This window comes from Emys orbicularis, chromosome 2 (assembly GCF_028017835.1).
Source record: "Emys orbicularis isolate rEmyOrb1 chromosome 2, rEmyOrb1.hap1, whole genome shotgun sequence".
Lineage (NCBI taxonomy): Eukaryota > Metazoa > Chordata > Testudines > Emydidae > Emys > Emys orbicularis.
Genome location: NC_088684.1, coordinates 216,656,793 through 216,680,059, shown reverse-complemented (window position 1 = coordinate 216,680,059; position 23,267 = coordinate 216,656,793). Strand labels below are relative to the sequence as shown.

The 23,267-nt window shown below is 42.2% G+C and overlaps 1 protein-coding gene across 1 annotated transcript in view; it reads right to left on the bottom strand.

The window, feature by feature from the left end:
* The window catches only part of CPNE4 (copine 4), a 256,766-nt gene that overhangs the window by 92,989 nt on the left and 140,510 nt on the right, over nt 1-23,267 (bottom strand). Inside the window, exons 5-6 of the mRNA XM_065397919.1 lie at nt 18,593-18,676; nt 14,648-14,737 (exon numbers count right to left, since the gene is read on the bottom strand). Coding sequence (XP_065253991.1) covers nt 14,648-14,737; nt 18,593-18,676 — 174 coding nt within the window. The remainder of the gene's footprint in view (nt 1-14,647; nt 14,738-18,592; nt 18,677-23,267) is intronic.

The window sequence follows — 23,267 nt, the reverse complement described above, 5'->3', positions numbered from 1 at the left end:
GCAAGAAGAAAGTAGGAGTTCATAATAAAAATGATGCACAAACTATTGGAAGCTTCTTTCCATTTGTCCACAAAGGAACAAATGTAGAAACACTTTTTGGAGCCCCTAGTCTAAAAGCAGAAAAATCACAAGACATTATCATCCTGCATTCAATTTTCATTTACTTATTGAAATCCCTATGCCCTTGTTTCACACACTGAACAGTATCTGCAATGTCAGGAAGAGGGGTTCTTCCTTCTTTTCTCAGTGCTTGTGAAACAGTGGGGCTCTGGCCGAGAACTGAAAGCTCCTCTCAGGCAAACACTGAGTTTAGGCCTGTCAGGGTCATCCCAGGGGAGAGAGCAAGATCCTGGCTCTTATTGCTCTGTCAGCAACTCAGATTCTGCTATGTGTAGCAATTACTCCCTCCATTCCCCACTGCCAACTTGATGAGCAATTTTGGGTCCTTGGAGATTTGAAAATCAGCTAGTTTTCTTCTAACTGTTACATCTCAGATAGACTCTCCCTTGTGTAATAACACATGCACCCCAAGTTGTTATTATAACAACTCTTGCCACTTATACAGTCCTTTCATCTTCAAAGCACTTTACAAACATCAATTAACCCAAATCTAGATTATTAATTAATCTGACAACTAATTTGCTATACATGTGACAGTTGTAATAGTGATAAAGCCTGATGCGACTCCTATAGAGGTCAACAGAAAGACTCTGCTTGACTTCAGTGAGAGTTGGATCAGACCCATTGTATGAGGAGGATTATCATGAAGCAGCCTCTTCAATACATTCTAGAGTTTCTTCCTTGTAGCCAAATTTCTTTTTTATAAATATAGGCTAGGTGGGAAGAGGTAGGGGAGAGACCTGGATCTCTGTGATCTGTGTCCTGTGGTGAAGGAGGCTAGAACACTGTGGAGAGTCAGGGAGCACAGAGAGCACAGCAAACTACTGATTGCCACCATCTACTCCCTGCTCAGGTGCATTTCCTTCTCCTCCAAGGTCCTAGTGCCCGCCTCTGCAGCTAAGTTAAAATCACTGACCAAAGAGAAGAGGAAAGATCTTCTGGACATCAGTGAAATTATGCTATCTGGGGACATGGCATGGGCAAACTTTTGGTGCAGGCAGCTGGGCTCAGTCAATTTTTATCTAATCCTGAATACATGGTACTCTTCAACTATAGGATACAGTTGGCTGTATATATATGCTGTAGAGTAACTTGTTAACTTTGTGCAGTTTTCTAGACTACTGGCATCTTAATTCCTGGATCCACCCTGTTCAGAGGTTATGGAGAATATCTGATCAGTCCTCAACCTCTTCATACAAATCCGTGATCAAAATGCACTGCTGAGATTAATCAAGACTATAATCATTAAAAGAAATTGCTGAGTTATAGATTAACCAGTTCTGACAAAATGGGAAGAGTAGCTGCAACTAATTGCCCACAACCACTGTAGACCTCGTGAGGAAGAACCAATGGGTTTTTAAAATGCATAGTCCACATAATGGTACTCCTGTAACCACTGGCATGTAGACAGGGAATGGGAAAATGTGAAAAGAAAGATAAACATTTAGAAGACTAGAATGTTAGCATAGTCATATACAGGAGAATCAGGACCTAAGACTTTTGTACAAGGAGGCCTGAAGATACCCTCAAAAGATATGGATTTTGTGGCATGTTTGTTTTCCTTTCATTTTCCTCAAAATAACTAGATCATTCTCTGAGGGACCAGTTCTGAAACTCTTGCTCTTGTTGAGTGGTACTTATTTACATGAATAGTCCCATTGACTTTTTGTCAGGTTTCTGTTGCATCAAATACATGTATGGATTCCACTCCACAATGATCCAAAGAAATCCACATTTTCATTTTGACCCGTCTGAGGGAATCTTAGCTGAAATTATCAAGAAGCACATCCTATGTCACAAAGAAACTTCCCTGAAAACTCACAACAACATTACTTCATTGGGATTGCCAGTAAAGTAAATACCACTTACACGTCAATAAAGAATCAAACCTCTGAGAATTACTTAGTTATTTCAAGAACTTTAATCTCATCTAATGAAAGAACAGATTTACTGTAAAAACTGCTTGAGGCATCTTCAGGCCTCATGTAGAAAAGTCATAAGACTTGATTCTCCTCGCACTTATTTTTCAACAGTTTACCACCAGAATGACTCCACTGAGTCAATGACATAAATCCTTATTTACACCAGTATAAATGAGAAGGAAATAATTGATTCAGTGAGATTATCTATGTGTAAGTATTTCTCAACAGGAGTAAAAGTTGCAGAAATGATCCTGAATCAGGTTTGACTGACAGCATACTAATGGATAAATGAAACTATAACCCTCTGCTAGGAAGTTACTTTTAGACTGTCTTCTAGCTTTGGTTCTGGCTGTCAGTTTGGTTCTACATGGAATTAAAAGAACAACAAAACAAAACAAAAAGAACAAATGTGCATTCTTCCCAGGAAAAACATGAAATCCATGGATTTTTTTTTAATTGCCTTTTCAATTTGCTTGCATTTTCCTTTTTTCAATCCGGCATTTAAAATCCTGCACAAACATTATTGCTGTTGACCATACACCATGTCTTGTTGTATTAGCACTTAGAATCATGCATGACAGATAAAACACAAAACAGTAAAAGCACTAATGGATTTATCAGAATGTATTACTTATTGCTTGTCACTTAAGCTTTACTTTTAGCCTTCTTCAGAGGTTCCACTAGGTTAACTTCACCACTGGCTGCTTTCAGAGATTTTGAGTGCTTATTGAAGGATTACAGTGTACAAAATACCTACATTAGCAAGATTGTATTGATGGTCACTGTAAGCTTATTGCTCTAGAAAACATTCCAGGGATAACTTAGACAAATATCAAAATAATCACTGCTGTTCAATGTTGCTTCACATGGGCTAGTGCATCCAATACATTTACGGGCCTTTCAAAAAAGAATTGCTAATGATCCAAAAAAATCCATGAGATTCAGCACTTTTGAGCAGCCTGGAAGAAACTCAGGTATAACTACTACTAAACAAAGACACACAAAGGAATTGTCCTGAAAATCCACAACACAACATAGGCTACAATTTGACTAGAAAGAGCATCTTGGAAAGAGGATTCAGGTTAAAGTAATGAAGTGATATTAAAAGGCTAAAACTAATACATGAATCCTGTATGATAAAATATACATTTCTAAGAAAAATCAAACTGTAGAACATCATCTATAATATTATAAGGCATGAACCACATTGTGACTCTGCACTCTATATGATTTTATGAAAATATGCTAATGAGTATGAATATGATGTAACTGGAATATGCTTCATGCAAAAGATATCTTGTAAGGTATCATTACAAAGTTTATAATCTACTGAGTGTGGTCATCCTATTTGTATAAATGTATCACTCTTGTATCTGAAACTAGAAATATGAAATATAACTCTGAGGGCCTATTGTAATGATGCAAAGGGTGGGCCATTAATGGTGGTTTGGAACCTTGATGGCTCCCATTAACCAGGACAATTGACTGTGGATGGCCCTGTTTGCAGGCAGGCCTTCCTGAGAGTCAGGCTGGGAGGAAAGAAGGCTTGGGGTCTTACAGTGACATGTGATCACTGAACCCAGAGGGACAAAGGATTCCTGCCTTATGCAAAAGACATATATAAGTGGGTGGAACAGAACAAAGGGGCAGCCATCATGAGGAATCCCCTAGCTACCACCTGAGCAGGAAGAAGGGCTGTACCAGGGGAAAGGATTGTGCCCAGACTAGGAAGGCTGTGAAAGAAACTTATTGAAACATCTCTGAGGGTGAGATTTTATCTGTATTCAACTGGATTACTGTATTAGGCTTAGATTTGTGTGTTTTATTTTATTTTACTTGGTAATTCACTTCGTTTTGTCTGTTACTACTTGGAACCACTTAAATCCTACTTTCTGTATTTAATAAAATCACTTTTACTTATTAATTAACCCAAAGTATGTATTAATACCTGGGTGGGGGAGGGCAAACAGCTGTGCATATCTCTCTATCAGTGTTATAGAGGGCGAACAATTTATGAGTTTACCCTGTACAAGCTTTATACAAGGTAAAACGGATTTATTTGGGGTTTGGACCCCATTGGGAGTTGGGCATCTGAGTGTTAAAGACAGGAACACTTCTGCAAGCTGCTTTCAGGTTAGGTCTGCAGCTTTGGGGCACGTGGCCTGGGTCTGTGTTGGAGCAGACTGGCGTGTCTGGCTCAGCGAGATAGGGTGCTGGAGTCCCGAGCTGGCAGGGAAAGCAGGGGCAGAAGTAGTCTTGGCATATCAGTTGGAAGTTCCCAAGGGGGTTTCTGTGATCCAACCCGTCACACACATATAATGGTGTCAGCCAGGCCAAAGAGGTTATTGTGTATATTGTTTATTTAAACATAATGTAAATCTGTCTTAAGAAGATAGTGTTAATAACAATCAATCAACCATATCATCTTAGCATGAAAATTCAGTTTTAGCAGCTTTAATAGAGCCTGTTGGATTGAAAAAATGTAGTGCATTATTATTATTTATATAGACCCCAATCCTGCAAAAACCTATGCATGTACAATACATCTCTTTGATGTCCTAGTACCATAGAGGTGCACGATGCTCTACAAAACAGAGACAGATGGAGTCCCTGCCTTGAAGAGTTTACCACCCAAAAGATCTGATTCTATAATCTTTATGCTGAAGAACAGTACTTAATTCCATGAACAGACCCAATGAGGTCAACGGGACTACACACGTGAGAACTCAACTACAGATTGACAAATCAGGGACTACTTGTGTGACAAATTGCTACCCAGCACAAGAAAGAATGGCAGAATCAGGCCCCAAGATCACTTGTGGGCTTAGGGTGACCAGGTGTTCGGTTTTCGATTGGAACACCCGGTCGAAAAGGGATCCTGGCAGCTCCGGTTAGCGGGGCCACTGACTGTCTGGTTCGTGGCGCAGCAGGGCTGGCAGGCTCCCTGGGAAGCAGCCGGCATGTCCCCCCTCCGGCTCCTACGCGTAGGGCAGGGGTGGGGAACCTAGGGCCAGATCCGGCCCCATGGTTAATTTCATCTGGCCCACGGCACCCCCCGGTGGGGCAGGAGCCATGAGTGCCGGCTTACCCCATTGGTGGGTGGGGGAAAGCCCTGAGTCTCGGTGCCCTCCCGCAGGGCTGGAGCTGCTGTGCCAGCTTGCCCCACTGCAGGGGTAAGCCCTGAGCCTCCGCCCTGCCACGGGGCTGGAGCCACAAGCGGGGGAAGCCCTGAGCCTCCACGCCCCCCTGAGTGGGTGAGTGGCCTGCGATCGATTTTTTTCTGTGGGTCAAAGGCCTGTCACTGAAGAACGGTTCCCCACCCCAGAGCCTGCACCCCCAGCCGAAGCCTTCACTCTCCCCCGCCCCATGCCCCAACCCCCTGCCCCAGCCCTGATCCCCCTCCCACCCTCCGAACCCCTCAATCCCAGCCCGGAGCACCCTTCTGTACCCCGTATCAGAGGGGTAGCCGTGTTAGTCTGAATCTGTAAAAAGCAACAGAGGGTCCTGTGGCACCTTTAAGACTAACAGAAGTATTGGGAGCATAAGCTTTCGTGGGTAAGAACCTCACGAAGAAGTGAGGTTCTTACCCACGAAAGCTTCTGTACCCCAAATCCCTCATCCCTGGCCCCACATCAGAACCCACCCCCCAGCTGGAGCCCTCACCCCCCCCTCCGCAATCCCCTGCCCAAGTCAGGAGCCCCCTCTTGCACCCCTCATTTCTGGCCCCACCCCAGAGCCCGCACCCCCAGCTGGAGCCCTCACCCCCTCCCACACCCCAGCCCCCTGAGCCAGCCCGGTGAAAATGAGCAAGTGAGTGAGGGTGGGAATAGCGAGCGACGAGGGGATGGATTGAGCCCGGGCAGGACCTTGGAGGAAGGGCGGGGCCTCGGAGGAGGGGTGGGGCAAGGGTGTTCAGTTTTGTGAGAGTAGAAAGTTGGCAATCCGAGCTGACCTCAAAGAAAGGGCAACATTTTCAATTATGATTAAGGTAATCTATCTTTTCTACATAATACTGTCAGGCCTGTTCTGTATGAGAAGCCCATCAGTGGAGCTACTCAAAATAATAATGCTGCCTATGCTTCACAATATGGAGGAAATTTTCAAACGCACAAATGGCAGGAGGATGGCTAACTGCTATTAGTGCTTTTGAAAAATCCCCCCTGTATACTTAAAGCAGGGAAACTAGGAAGGTTTATCCTTATTGTACTCTGTGCAGATATTTTTCTGATTTCTCTCTCTCCTGCTTTTAGTACTTCACTTGTCTCTACCTTTTTGTCCCAGTTTCCTCCCAGTTTTGCATGCGTGTCCTTTCAGACTGCTCTCAGTGCATTCTCCACAATATGGATTCCCTGCAGCATACATGGTACTTTTTGTACTGTACAGCATGTGCTCGCCACTATTTGTGCAGTGTACTCTCTTATGTGCCTTCCCGAGTGTTTATTTACTACAGCACCTAATGTAAAGGAGGCAGTTTCTAGCTTATGTAACCAAAGAGCCTCTAGAATGAGAGAAACCGGGAACTATTAGGATGAATAGACAGAAGATAGATAGAAGCTCCTTAATATGCAATACTAGGTTCAAAATGCCCCTTTATTTAAAGTGAAAGATAGGCCACCTTTTAGGTGCCAACATTCCACAACTAATGACCTTCAGTGTAACTGCTTGATAATGTGTACGAAGTAAATTAAATTGCTCTCAAAGGGATCATGTTCTCCTTGAGCCTTGTAAATAAAATGTTCATATAAACTGATCCCTGGTCTTTACAAATTAGGAAGAAAACATGTCAACTTTAGCCCAAAGGACTCTGTCCTCCCCGTCAATGTGCAAAGGGAGTTACAGATCATCACTGAGGGGTGACTAGACCCCCAAAATGGTGTCAATGTCTGTGAAGAAAAGCCAAGTAGTTCATAAATCTAATACTTCATTAACATAATACCTTCAGGAGTAGTAATTATGACTCAGTAAAATGAACTAAAGCTTTAAGAACCATCCTGAGAGAAATAAAAAAAATGTTCTCTGTGCCACAGCTAAATAGGAAGATAATAAAAAAACCTCCACAAGGAATCCAAAATTAACAGATTCTGTAAAAGAAACTGATGAAAGAGTTTTGAGGGAGTCTATTCGCTGGCTGCTTTAATCTTATTGACCTTGCATGTCGTATCATTTTAAACACAACACATCTTTTGTGCAAGAATGTTTCAAATGCCTGAAGCGTTCTAAAGCTGTTGTGAATCTGAGACCTATTAAAGGCAAACTTTTGAAAATGAGCTGTATTGTTTTAATGTGTTTTTGTGATGTTAATCCCTGTTCCTCATAATGGGAGTGAAAGGGCTAATCTCAATACACATGTGATTTCAATGGCAGAGATGAAAGGCCAGGGCATGCAAGGCTCTGCCCCAATTGACATGTGCAGAGCCTTGCATGGTGAGGTGCAGAGGCTATTGTTAACTCTTCTTTCATCGGGGATCCAAAGGAAAGAGGTTCCAATGAGTCATTGCAATGTGTCCATTACTGGGCAAGTAATTTGCAAATGTTACACAAGCCTATATCTTCTCCTAAGCTTTTCTGTTTCCCCAAAGGCTCCATTTAGAAATGCCTTTCAAAGTGACATCAGAATGAAATAGCTAGTACACATGCAAATTATCCAGCTTTAAATTATTTCTGTGCCCCGTGTTCAGACTACCCTGGCAAGTGGCTGTGGCTCAGTCAGAATATACTAAAAGCCTCCATATTTAATACTGTGAAGGATTTTTTTTCCAGCACGTTTCAGAAATATATTACTTTCAAAGCTTTGTTTCACTTTAGAAAATAGAAAGTCAGGGTTTGTTTTTGTTTTTTTTTATAAATGCTCTAGTCTATAAGTATTCCAGCACAGAAACTTTATGCTGAAAAGTAGACTGCTTAGGCAATTTATACTGCACCACAAAAATGTACACTATACTACAGACTCCCAAAACTCCTTCCTCTATTTCCTCTCTGCTGTTACAGGTCCGAAGTTATGGTCCAAATGGAATGGTAATTTTAGAAGTACCGTAATACAGCCCTGGGGGCAGACAACTCATTTTTGGACACCTCTGTACCACATTAATGTAGTCTTGCAGTCCCACCTATCCAAGAGGCTTAAGGGCCTGAATTTTAAAGATGCTCCAACTTGGATTCTTATTGGGGAGGTATGATTTTGCACTCACACTTAATGGTAACAGTATTTGTGATAAATTGCTACCACTTAGGTATCTATTGTAAATACCTGATTGCGGGCATAGGCAAATACTTAGACATCTGAATCTTTGGATCTGTGCCTGCAATTATTTATATACACAAAAATACAGAAAAAACAAAAGCTATTTGTTAGGGCCTGTAACGTGGGCTGTCTGCCCTAGAGGTTAGAGCCAGGAATAGGGTCAGGCTCGGGGGTCATGTCAAAGGTCCAAGCTGGAGTCAGCAACTGGGGTCAGGGCAAGGAAGCAGGATGAGGAAGTGTGGAAACAGGAACAGGGACGAGGCATGGTAACAGGAATAGGGACAAGGAGAGAGAGCAGGAATGAGGAGCAGAAACCAGGCAAGGAAGCAGGGACTTGGTCACAGGGGTCACGGAGAGACTAGCTGCTCAGACAAGAGAAGTGACAGGATCAGGAAGCTTTGGACACCACCGGATATAATCAGAAGTTTGCTGTTTGTCATCTGACCTCACTGAGTCAGCAGATGTAGCTTCTGGTGGTGGGAATTAGCAGCAGTTCCCTTTGCAGCTCAGTGGAACAGAGAATAAGGCTCCCCCTCAGCAGCCACATAGCCTGGGTTTGAGACCATCAGTGCCAAACCCCCACTCCCTGGGCACCACGAGGCCACTCTTCTCAGGGTGATTCCTGTGGAAGGCCTGTGCTTTTGCAGGGACATGTACATGATGAACTGTCTCCCAAGAGTGTTCTTTGGGCCCACAACCCTCCCAAATCAATCAGCTAGTACAGGGCCACTCTGCACATTTGGGAGTCCAGGATGTCATGGACCAGGCACTCCTCATGCTCTTGGTCTTGAACTTGAACTTGAACCAAGGAGTGGAGGTGGGATATCTGGCTGGGGAATGGATTGTCAAGGAAAGGCTTCAGGAGGGAGACATGGAAGACTGGGGTGGATCTTCCAGGATCAAAATTTATCAGAAGGACAGAAAGATTGTGCTGGTGGGGGAGAGGTGAATATAACTGAACTGCTTGGTAATAGTAATACTAAAATTTAATATCCCTGTTGGGGGGTGGGGGATGACACACCAAAGCAGCATTAAATGATAGCATTTAATTTCAGAAAGGGGAACTGTACAAAAGTGAGGAAGTTAGTTAGACAGAAATTAAAAAGTACAGAGCCAAAAGTGAAAATCCTGCAAGATGCATGGAAACTTTTTAAAGACACCATAATAGAGGCTCAACTTAAATGTATACCCCAAATTTAAAAACATAGTAAAAGGACCAAAAAATTGCCACCATGGCTAAACAACAAACTAAAAGACGCAATAAGAGGCGAAAAGGCATCCTTTAAGAAGTGGAAGTTAAATCCTATTGAGGAAAATAGGAGCATAAGATCTGGCAAGTCAAGTGTAAAAATATATTTAGGAAGTCCAAAAAAGAATTTGAAGAACAGTTAGCCAAAGACTCAAAAAGTAACAGCAAAAAAATTTTTAAGTACACCAGAAGCAGTAAGCCTGCTAAACAACCAGTGGGGCCTACTGGATGATCAAGATGCTAAAAGAGCACACAAGGAAGATAAGGCCATTGCAGAGAAACTAAATGAATTCTTTGCATCGGTCTTCATGGCTGAGGATGTGAGGGAGATTCCCAAACCTGAGCAATTCTTTTTAGGTGACAAATCTGAGGAACTGTCCCAGATTGAGGTGTCAATAGAGGAGATTTTGGAAAAAAATGATAAATTCAAGAGTAATAAGTCACCAGAACCAGATAGTATTCACCCATGAGTTCTAATTGTGGTATGTACCCTGTTATTTAAATCAGCTTCTGTACCAAACTGGAGGATAGCTAATATGACGCCAATTTTTTTAAAAGTCTCCAGAGGTGATCCCGGCAATTACAGGCTGGTAAGCCTAACTTCCGTACCAGGCAAATTGGTTGAAACTATTGTAAAGCACAAAATGATCAGACACATAGATGAACACAATTTGTTGGGGAAGAGTCAACATGTTTTTTGTAAAGGGAAATCATGCCTCACCAATCTACTAGACTTCTTTGAGGGGGTCAACAAGCATGTGGACAAGGGGGATCCAGTGGATAGAGTGTTTTAGATTTTCAGAAAGCCTTTGACAAGGTCCCTCACCAAAGGCTCTTAAGCAAAGTTAGCTGTCATGGGATAAGAGGGAAGGTCTTCTCATGGATCAGTAACTGATTAGAAGATAGGAAACAAAGGGTAGGAATAAATGGTCAGTTTTCAGAATGGAGAGAGGAAAAAAGTTGTGTCCCTCAGGGGTCTGTATTGGGACCAGTACTGTTTAACATATTCATAAATGATCTGGAAAAAGGGGTAAACAGTCAGGAGGCAAAATTTGCAGATGATACAAAACTACTCAAGATAGTTAAGTCCAAAGCAGACTGCGAAGAGTTACAAAGGGATCTCACAAAACTGGGTGACTGGGCAACAAAATGGCAGATGAAATTCAATATTGATAAATGCAAAGGAATGCACATTGGAAAACATAATGCCAACTATACATATAAAATGATTGGTTCTAAATTAGCTCAAGAAAGAGATCTTTCTTTGTGGATAGTTTTCTGAAAACATCCACTCAATGTGCAGCGGCAGTCAAAAACGCTAACAGAATGTTGGGAATCATTAGGAAAGGGATAGATAATAAGACAGAAAATATCATATTGCCTCTGTAGAAATCCCTGGTACTCCCACATCTTGAATACACTGCGTGCAGATGGGGGTCGCCTCATCTCAAAAAAGATATATTGGAATTAGAAAAGGTTCAGAAAAGGGCAACAAAAATTATTAGGGGTACGGAACGGCTTCCATATGAGGAGAGATTAATAAAACTGGGACTTTTCAGCTCTAAAAAAGAGAGAAGTAACAGGGGATACGATAGAGGTCTATAAATCATGAGGTCTATAAAAGAAACCTTCAAAACCAGACTGTTATATCGGTAGATGCTTAAATCTTTCACATACAAGTTCATCTTATCCCATCGATTGACATGAGAACTATGGGAAGGAAAGAGGGTGGAGGGGGATTAAAAATATTATAATGGAATGTGCATCACTGGGTGGGGGTGGGAGTGGGAGTGGGATGGGCAGAACACCACATGGGGTTTTAGCAGACCAAGAAGTCTTAAAATGACCCTCAAGTGGGCCCCTCTGGAGAGAGGATGTCCTGAACCTTCTCCCAAGATTTACAGATTAGAACCTCTCTAATGTTTCAACATTAGGGCACCAATTCAGCAAAGCACTTAAAGATGTCAAACTTTAAGCTTGTGTATAAAAGCATCTCTATTATAGTTATTTGGAGTTAAGCAGGTATTTATGTGCTTTCTGAATCAAGGCCTGGGGGCAGGGATGCATGTTCCATTATATCTTCGTACAAAAAGGCAAAACATCTAGGCTATAATTTTCTTATCTGGATGCAATATTTAAATCTAAGTCTAAATCTGGAACCTAAATAAGTATTCTCATTTTCACAGGTGCTGAGCCCTTGCAATGCCCATTGACTTCAATTGTCCTTCAAGTCACCTTTTGGGCCACCCCTGGATAGCCTCTGCTTTTTCCTTTTGAAGCTCTACATTGAGATATAATAGAGAATACTTGGTCCTCTGGCCTGAGTTTGAAAAATCAGATCTTTTGGTGTTTAGGTAACTAACTCATGGATATTTAATTTATTCAAGGAATTTATATAAAATGCAGCCTAGAAAGATAATAGAGTAATTGTTCTGACACCTCACATGACTGCCATCTCACACAAGCTACAGTAAATAACTCCTCCACATATTTCTTCATTTGCATTAGAAAGGCTCTTTAGCCAATACCCTTTTTCTTATATGTAGTTTAAAACAGAGGCAGTTCTTCTCCTCTGATTATTGTCTTTCACCCCTACGGCTATGTTACAGTCCCAAAGCATTCCCATACATATTTCCTCAAACACAACTGGTTTGACCTCTGAAGAACTTGGGAGCAGAGGGAAAGTTCCTGTATGACCCCAGCTTCCTGACGCTGCCCAGAGTCACTCTTTTGAATTTTTCTCCTTTTCACCATCTAAGATCTGGCTATCACATATGACGTCACCCCCATTGGCCTCCTCACTCTCCCCTACCTCCATCCACCTCATCCTCTCCTCTTCTTTGCTACCCTCTGTCATTCTCTCCCCTGCCATCCCTGCTCCTTTGACCCTCCTTCTGTCCCAGAACTCATCCCTCCACCTTTTCACTGTTGCCCAGCATGCCTACCCCCAATAACGAACAAAAACCCAGGAAGCAACCACTAGTATTTACCTACTTACTGATATGGCCATCATCATCATCATACCCACATCACTACAATTCTTTAACACCATTGCTATTATTAAGACAATAAGTCACAATCTCCATAATAAACGCACAAACCTAAGCCACCCTATGATTCTTTGTTCCCTTTTTTCCTTAACCTTAACCTTTCCCCCTACCCATCTGTCTCCTGAATGCTTAGAATGTAAGATCTTTAGGAGTGCCCTGTAAATTAATAACAATAAAAGTCAACTTTCTCTGGGGAATACCCAGCTTCTGATACAGATACCAAAATAGCAGACGGCTATGAGATTGGGGGTCAAGGACAGAGAAGGAGATGAACTTCAGAAGATGAATAGAAACTCATTTTTACCATTGTTGGACCTTAATTCATAGTGGAGAAAATGAAGCTCAAACAACAACTACACCCAATTAAAAATATGAACATACATCATTTTGGATAGAGGAAAGATTTTATAGATTTTTAACATTTCATATATGCGGGGGTGGGGGGTGTATATCTATCTATATATAAATAGCACTAGGGGAAAAAGGAACATTCTTTAACAATATCAAAATCAAAACAGGTCAAATTTAAATTTGAGAACAGGTCTGTAAGGAAACATATTACTTCTGTATTATAAAAGAAATATTGCAAAGTTTTGTATCCTAGTATTGAGGACAAGTTTTCTGCTGGTGTAAACTGATGCAACTCCATTGTGTTTAATGGGACTACTCACAGACAAAGTTACACATGCTCTGAAGCATTTTCTGGATTGGGACCAAAATGCTGAGCAACTTGCAACATCACAAAAGGAGCTGGTTGCCACTGCGTTTCTGGAGAAGACCATGAGAGAGGCCATTACTGAACTGCTACGTATTGATTCTCGCCTGCCTTGTATCTTGCATAGTCATATACATTTATGCAGTGTGAGCGCAAATTGGGTATTAAAAGTAACAATGAGCATGGTAGAATTTTATTCCCACCCTGCACAAGGGAAAATGGTTATACTGTACAAGGTGCAAGACCACGGAGAACCAGGCTCCTTATATTTTGCAAGTAAAAAAATATTAGTACTATCCAACAGCTCCCAGAAAATTCAAGAGATGCTGTGAATCTGCCTTGGCATTTAAATGGCTAAACATAGATTTCTAAGAGATGAATGTGTGACACCGCTCAAAGAAATCACAATGTAATTCTACATGTCCTTTGAAAACAAATTTGAATCCTTAACTCAAGCAAACTGTTAGGCTAACAAGAACAACACCAGGCAAAGAAAGAGAGAGAAGGGAACTTTCTACTCAAGTGTAATGTCTCAAGCATAAGGATGGTCCTAACGTCTTCACAAACTCTTTCCAAACTCCAATCACTCACCCGTTGTATGCACCATTCCTAACAGATCTACAGATTTCATTAGTGAAGTAAAAGGGGCTGGTTGTTTACTGGAGCCCTTCATAATCTTGGAATTCCCCTCATGATTTGCAGGACTCTAAGAGCAACCCAATTAGAAGATATGGAAACATGGCCCATGCCTTGATTTCACCAGAAGCATCAAGAGACAAATGAGTTTCCCCACCACCAGCATGCAAGGCTCTCACCATCAGTCTGTCTGATGGTCCGTAAGTGTGGTGCTACAACATCACATATTCCTTTTTGATCATCTCGGTTTGCACATATTGACAACTGTATTATTATATAAGTTCCCCCGGTAAGCAAAGGTTGTTCATATGTCGGAGTGGGGAAGCAGTGGTTAGATGGTAGCTTCCTTATCCAAATATACTTTCATTAGATGAATAATTCTAGTTATAAATTCTCCAGCAGCATGTATAAACTGCTTGGCATGTACATCCACCTTATTTTCCAGGTTACTATAAGAACCACTGCAATTCAACTGATTTAAGTGGAGTTTCCCTGGGAGAACTCACATTGTCAGAAATGGTCATTAGCTAAACAACTTGGATTACCATTGCTGCGCATCTCTAATTTGATTTGACTAATCATAATCTGGCTGTGTGATCAGCATTGGTGTCAAAGGAGAAGACATTGTGAAGTTGCAATCTTTCATCGAAAACTGGAAACAAAGTTTGGTTTTCTAAAAGGAACACTGTTCCATGGTATAGACAGGCCTCTGACCTTTAGTCTGCGATCTTCATCTCCACTGCACAGAGAATTTACAGACACTTTAAAGGATTTCCAGGCTGGATTTAAGTTATTCATCACAACCTGAGAATGAAAAGAAAGAACGAAAAATACTTGACATTTGCATGTTTCAAAATAGAATGCTGAACAATAACTATGACTTTCAACACAGTATGTTAATCAGAAAGGGAAAAATGTGCAGAGAGTAAACCTTTAATCCATCAAATTAAGTGCACCATATTGTTGGCAATGTTTTTGTAGCAATCCACGGGACAAGCAAAGACTGTTCTGCTTAATGAAATCTTTTCTATGTGTACTGTTATGCTTGGATGGCAACAAGAGAGAATTAATACAGATTAGGCCCTGATCTAAAGCCCAGTGAAGGCCACAGGAGTCTCCTGCTGACTGCAGTGGGCTTTGGATGAGGCTCTTAAAAAGCAACAGCCTGAGCTAACTAAAAGCCCAGTGCGTTAAAGCCCTTGAAAATGTTTGACGTTTAAAGAGTTTATACATCACACAAGTACTCTTTACTGACATAGTGACTGCTGACCAATTAGTTACCCGGGAGTAAATCCTGCCCCCACCCCTCCAACAGATGGAACAAGCCCTGAATGTAGCAAAGTCTTTGTGGGTCTACTGTGAAAAGATGTAGAGAGCTAGCTCAAAGACCCAGACCCCTGCATGCCACAGGACTGTGTTCCAGTCAAAGCACCAGTGGTGGAAGCGACTGTGTCTGTCTGCACTAGCAGCAGCGCACTGAAGCCCGGTGTATGTAGGTGTGGTTTGGGGGGAGGATTCCATCTACTCTGGCCCCCTGGACCTTTCCCACACACAGCCCATTTTCTCAGGTTTTTTGTTAGGAAGAGGATATGCCCCATGGTATGTGCTGTATCAGGTTATTTACCATGATGGTAAGTACCAGTGCCATGCAATTAGAAAGTTAATGATATGGTTAGAATTCTGGATTCAGATTCTTGCCTGTGGCTCCCACAGATTGCAATAGGGGTCAGGCATACATGTCTGAAGTCAAAATTTGATTCTATGTCTAATTTTTCACAGAATAGTGATTCTCCACTTTGGAATCTATGAAGGATCTGATCCTTTTGTTCTTACATTGGTAAAACTCCCATTGAACATAGTCATGGAGCACGGACAGTGGGATCAAGCCCAAAGACACTAAAAAGGGCAAGAGCCACATATGTGACATCATGAAAAAACATAAAGATGGGTATAAGCAGGCAGAGTGGTCCACCTGGAGAACCAGTCAGAATAAAACAAAACAGTCTTGAAGGCTAGGTTCTTCCTCCAGACTTCTATTTCCTGAAGGTCTTGGAATGTACACGAAGCAGCCATATTTAAGCATAAGTGAAAACAGCCAAACAAGAATGAACAGAAGTAGTCTTCATTACAGAGCACAGTATATGCCTTCTCTGTAACATGCTGCTTGCATTCTGCCTCATAAAATGACAGCTCTCTTTTCAGGCAGACAGATCCCAATGTTTTCTCTGTAACTTTCTAAGACCACATCTACCCTGTGACCTAAGGGAGTGACTCCCAGCTTGTGTAAACATGTGCTTGGTTTCATCTGTGCATTTAAAATAGTTGCGTAGCCAGGGTAGTATGGGCAACAGCAATGGTGCTGAGTACAAACCTGCCTTACCCCTGTGGATATGTACTTGGCATGGCTAGCCTGCACCAGTGTTGCCCGTGCTACCCCAGCTACAATTTTTAGCATGCTAGCTCAGATGAGTATGTCTGTAATCCAGGAATCACACCCCTAGCTCCAACTGTAGACGTAGTGGTGGTCTTAGCAGTTTCATAGATACATGCTAAAACAATCTGGTCTTATACTTCCAGAAAAGAGAAATGGAAACCCAGTTCCATATTACCACTTCAGCCCTGTACTGTCTCAGGCCAGAATCATGCAAAGACTAAGTCTTTGTCTACACTAATGATGTAAGTCGATGTAGGTTACACTAGTTAAGTTACATAACTTACATAACTTATATCGACTTAATGCAGTGTCTATACCGCATTATGTCAATGGGACAAGCTGTCCAGTTAACATCGCTTCCACCTCTCATTGAGGTGGATTAATTAAGTAGATGGGAGACCACTCTCCCATCGATTTATGACTTTATCAGACCTGTTAAAATGATGCCCGCTGCATCAATCGCAGCGGCGTTGATTTAGCCCATAGTGTAGACAAGGCTTTACTCATTGACTGAAGTCAATGGGACTACTCACAATGCATAAAGAAGGCATAGGACACCTGTGCCTATGTATCAATTTTGGGCCCTGGTGCTTCATTTGCACATTAAGTCAACAAGAAAAAAGCAAGTTAACAGGAGAATGAGAAAGACAATATGGCATCAGCACACGGAAGAACAAACAGCAGGGGAGAAGAACTTTGTCTTGTGATACACTTCAAAGGTTTTCTGGACTACTGTAAGGAAGAGGAAAGGGAACCCTGTGATAAGCCATCATTGAAGGAGCAAAAAGGACAGCCTTTTTTGTATTCATGAAAGCTGGGTTCTGGTCCAGGGGGTTGGAGACACTGGGAGGTTGCTTTAGGTGAGAAATTTAACTTAGACAAAGATTTCATCCTGCTAAAGTTATGTTTAGTCTCCTAGAAGCGTGTTATATTTCTGTTTTATTTGTAACTATATCAGTTTCTACTACCCTTACTCAGTATCACTTGATTCTTTTTGTTAATAAACCTCTCTGTGTTTTATCATAAGTGGGAATTGTTAGTTGAAACCAGTAAGCGGGTGTGCACACTGTCTCTTTAGAGGCAATAGGCTTGGTAATTACTGTGTGTCCAGTGACAGAGGCTGAACACTCTTTAAAGGGGCTCAGAGACTGGAGTGCAGCAAGTGTTACCTGCCATGCAAAGTAAACGCTGGCAGAATCCTGAGAAGTTTGTCTAGAGTGGCTAACAGACGACGGTGACAGAGAGCAGTCACCCCATTTAGCACCAGCAAGTCTCACTTTTGCTAACGCACAGGGGTAACAAGGTCACCTACAGCAGGGGTTCTCAACCTTTTTTTTTTTTTTCTGAGACCACCCCCCCAACATGCTGTAAAAAGTCCACAGCCCACCTGTGCCACAACAACTGGTTTTCTGCATATAAAAGCCACAGCCAGTGTTACGGGGTAGCAAGCAGGGCAATTGCCTGGAACCCCATGCCACAGGGGCCCCGACAAAGCTAAGTTGCTCAGCCTTTGGCTTCAGCCCAAGGTGGTGGGGCTCAGGGACCCAGACGTCAGCCCCATGCAGTGGGGCTTCGGCTTTCTGCCCCAGGCCCCAGCGAATCTAAGGCTGGCCCTCTTTGACAGACCCCCTGAAACCTGCTTGCGGCCTCCCAGGGGGCCACAGACCCCTGATTGAGAACCACTGCCTTATAGTTCTGGGTGCCCCGAGAAAGTGTCACCCCATCAAACACAATTATATGCTGTAAATTAAATTAAGCCTGCATCTTAGGCAGGGCCGGCTCCAGGGTTTTGGCCGCCCCAAGCAGCCAAAAAAAAAAGCAAAAAAGCCGCGATCGCGATCTGCAGCGGCAATTCAGCGGGAGGTCCTTTGCTCCGAGTGGGAGTGAGGGACCGTCCACCAAATTGCCGCCGAATACCTGGACGTGCCGCCCCTCTCCGGAGCGGCTGCCCCAAGCACCTGCTTGCCAGGCTGGTGCCTGGAGCTGGCCCTGATCTTAGGTTCCAAGAACACTCTTCTCTTCTCACTCCCAGCAGCACACATCAGGAGTAGTTGTACTGAAGTCAATAGTTACCCTAGTGTGAAACTGGGGGGAAAGGAGTAAGTAGGACCTCAGTGAGTCAGTGTGGGTGCTTGGGAGTGTGTCCTTTGAAATGGCAGAGATAAAACTATTCCTTGCTACAGACCAGCTGTGCCCCTGGAGAATAAAACCAGCCCATTACTCACCTCAGTCCTGTGAACGAGCTGCTGTGTGGCATCATCATTCATCCGGAAAATCTCCAGAAATGGATCAGATTTGCTGAAAAAATCCTAGAATAAAAATCAGAGCACTTTACTCTTGAGACCCATTGGAGTGTATCCACAGCATCCCTCTGCTTCCCTGCTAATGAAAAAGAAATGCTAATTCTGTTTCAGTGAGACAATTAGGTATCCCAGAAGTATCTTTTATCCTTACTCGTTCCACCAGGACTTACACGATGTTTCCGCTGGTCTCAGTTTGGCTATTCAATCATGGCAATAGGCATTGTTTACAGTAATATTGTGACCTGCTTTCTCTTTTAACGATAACTTCCCCACCTGTACACAACCTGATTCCTGCTGAGTGCAGCCTATCTAGCTGATTTATTTCTGTCCTAAATACGAGTTTGGTCATTTATCATCAGTTTTATTATATTTGGGAAGCTGGACCAGATTTCAAAGGAGTTACACCATGGATGAATTTAGTCCTATTTAGATAACCCAAACAGAAGTTCAATGGCTGGGATATAATGCTATTGTCAACAAACATTAGCACAGGCAAGCTATGTTGGAGGCTTGGTGATGTATTCTTAGAGAAAAGAGTCCTCCTAAGTATTAAAGACATGACCTGTGTTTAAACAATAAACAGAACAGGGGGAAAGGGAAGCTGCTAGATGCCCCTAACTATGGGCAAATCCAAAATATCTAATCCTTACAAATAATCCTTTTTGGGCACTTCGACTCAGAATCTGAGCTGTGCTATTATGCACTGCATGCAGCTGATTGTAGGGGAGGGCTGCAAAGTGTTTACTGGACCCCCATCCTAGATCCTGTTCCTGATGCAGTATTGAGCATCTTTTGGGCTGCTCTAAACTGTGCTGCTGTCTATAGCCCCATGGGGCTGCTATTAAAGCTGCCAACTGTTGGAGCACAGCAACATTCTGACCATGGCCCCTTTTCTCTCAACCACAACCTCCTACTGGCCCCCTGTAGCAAGGAATCCCCAGGTAGATGGTTAAACCAGCTTTCTAAATGCAGCAGAAGCACCCCACCCCACCCCAAATTCCTCTGCAGTACTGAAAATTCAAACAGAATAACAACATTTTGTGAGTTCAAGAGAAAAAGAAAACTGGAAACAGATTAAAACAAGTAAACAGAATCAATACAGCGTCACTGTAGTTCAGTGTCATGAAAAAACTAAAGAACTGACTTAAGTGGAGTGCCCTAAATACATTATTTTAAAGACTATGCTGTTTTAATAATCTAGGAAAGGAAGGATTTTTAATTATGAATTTTAGCTTATGGTGTCTCCTTAAATACATAAGAAAAGTTAATTCTTTCTGAACCTATGCAGTAAACATCACTTAACATTAAAGTTCCTTAGTAACAAGTCAGAAAAAGTCTGTGCTCAAGAAACACTTATCTGCTAAGAGATTTATCAAATTTTGTTTCATAGTTATTAATGTTTTCAAACCATTTCAGCTGTTACAGTATGTCTCTCAGCATGTTCAGCTTTATTTTATTTCACAATAATATTAGAGCAGTCCTCTTTCTGGAAGATGTATCATGCAATAAAGGTTTAGTGTCTAAGTGTTTTAATAATGTTAAATGATTCATTAAATGTGTGCCAGTGATATAATGCATAATGTTCTTTCAATACAAAAAGCAGTTACATAATTTTAACACAAGCACATGACTTACAGTTTCAAAAGCAACTAGTGAATTTTGTTAGCTCAAATTTTGGGTACCCAACTTGAAATGTCTTCAGACAGCTTAATTTTCAGATTGTGGGTGCTGAATGCTTTCTGAAAAATCAGGCACCTTCGAGGTGTCTTAAACTGAGCACCAAAATACCAAAAATCACTAGCCACTTTTGGAAAATTAGGTTTATAACTGCATTGCTAACAAAATGCAGTGCTAAAAAATATCCTTGAACAACATAAAACTAAAAGTGAAATTGTCTTTTATTTCATACACATCCCAGTTTGAGAATCTTTTTTCTCAAGTTAACTTCCCCAGAATGGGAAAATGATAGTTTGTATGCCTGAGTGCTCAAAAGTGATTACAGCATTCAATAAATGTACCTGCTTCTTAGGGTAATTGTAAGGTAGCTACTAATGTAATACAAGCATTCTGGAAGTTACTGTTCTACTGTGAAGAGTTTCCATTAGATCTCTTGAAACAAAGATCTGCCATCTGAGCTATGTGGGTTTCAGTAAAACATGAAACTGTAGCTCTACCTTCCCAACGTGTACTACTCTAAAAATGTAACCTTTATTGGCTCAATTAGGGCAAGCTTTGATGGCTGTGGGGTTTTTATAGTTTTGCATGAGATGCTACAGCCATTCCCCTGAAGAGAAACTGATAGTTTGTTTCACTTATTCTATTATCCTCAATCTCCACTGAAGCTTTATGAAAAAATCTTCACCAATGATTAAACTAGCAACAGACCCTTTTTATCTGCCAAACCCGTGCTGTTTACACCCTGTATTTCTATTATAAAGTAGGTAGATTTTTTTGAAAAACAACCCTTGGCATTTTAAAAAGGGCAGTAAATACTCATACCACAAATGAGCAATAGCCAAACTAGCAGTGGTGTTTTCCCATCTGGACCAACACCACCATCTTGTGAATAGCTCTATGAATGGTCTTGTTGTTCCTTACTATTTAGGGCGCTTGCAGAAGGCATGGGTTCCCATCACACTTGCAAAATGAGGCCACTGTATTATTTGTTGAGTTTTATCTTAATCAGTTGTGTCACACGTATTTGTAGTTGTGGGCTTATTACCAGCAAGCAGAACCTGAATCACTGAGCCAACACATCAGTCTGATTTTGAATGGGATGTTGTAGGCCAGTAATACGTCTCTGAGTCCTGGATTGTCCTCTTGAGGAAGGAAGCCCTTCACATGCGGAGCTTTGTCTCTCTCATGGCAAAGAGGGGCCCAGCCACCTCCATGGCACTATTTTTCCACCTACCCTCACACCCAGCTGAGGATGCGCCACATGGGGAAGGGAGTGGGGACTGGACAGGTCAGATGAGGAGTGAGTGGGCTGGGGCAGGGCTGTGGTCGGGACACATATATCATCCCCTTCCAAGCCACATAAAGCTTAGTGTGAATAAGTAAGGCAGCTTGGGACAGTGTTATTATTTCCACAGGGCCCATTCTCTTCAAGGGTTCCAGGAAGGGCCGGCTCCAGGCACCAGCTTGCCAAGCAGGTGCTTGGGGCGGCCACTCCGGAGAGGGGTGGCATGTCCAGCTATTCGGCGGCAATTCGGTGGACGGTCCCTCACTCCCGCTCGGAGAGAAGGACCTCCCGCCGAATTGCCGCCGCAGATCGCGATCGTGGCTTTTTTTTTTTTTTTTTTTTTGGCGCCGCTTGGGGCGGCAAAAACCCTGGAGCCGGCCCTGGTTCCAGGGACTACCAGGGCCAGGAGGCTTCCTTTGTTGAGAGATAGGGAGGCTGCCTGTGGCCATAGCTGTGTGGAGGGACAGGGCCTCGGTGAGGATAGCACTGGTCTCTTGTGGATTCTAGGGGCTCCACCAGCTTTCTCGGGTAGGTTCCAAACATTTTTCATGACGGGAAAACTCCATCCCCATAACTGGAGGAGAAGAGATGATATGGCCCTAAAACACAGCTTGACTATGTAAATATAAGTACTGTATTCTGTAGGTGACATCAGTTCATCTGGTCAGTGATCTGTTAGTTTAGAGGCCTCTAACTGAACCTTAATGGGTTGAACCTTCATCAACTATCAGATCAAGCATATCTATAGTTGCATATTACATAACAGTTTGCTATGGCTAGGAAGGTGCCATTATAGAATATTGACTAAGTCATCTTGGTCATATAAAGCCTGCAGCTCCTAAAGATGGTTCAAATTAAGTGAGGTCCCTCCAAACAAACCAGCAAGTAACATTTTCTAAAACTGTTTGACTTTTAAATAACAAAATCCCTGCCTTATTAATACAGTAATATATGCTAAAATAACTTGTGGTAGCCTTGATTAGACCATTCAGTCCACAAGGCAACTTTATTAATTAAAAGATTATTACTTAACAGATCCATCAGATCAGACATAAGATAACAAAAAGAGCAGGTGCCACATAAGGACCCTTTGGGCTTGTCTTCAGTACTGGGAGATCAGCGCTGCTGCAATCGGTGGTGTGATGTTGCACCCCATAATGCTTTATGGAAATATGCTTATGAAAGTAAATATGACATAACTGGAATATGTTTTATTCTAGATATGCCATGTAGCATATCTCTGCAAAGGTTATGATCTACTGGATATATTCATCCTATTTGTATGCATGTATCATTTTTGTATTCGAAGTTATGAATATTGGCTATGTACTTGTTTAATTTTAAGAAGCTTCAGTGAAGCAGTTGGTCAGCTTCCTGAGAAAAGACTATTCTTAGTAAGTGCCCAACCAAGAAACACTTAAGCTAACAATGAACTTGGAGATGCCAATCCACACCTGAGCTTTCCCAGGAATGTGGCCTGGCTGGTAAGGAACTCAGTCATGCATGGACATGTGACTTGCCCATGTGACTCCAAAACTCCTTCTTGGAGCTGGATTCTGGATAGGAGAGAGGAGGGGGGTCTCTACCCAAAAGAGAAACTCTATTTAAGCCCCTGGGAGACCTCTCCATTTTGTC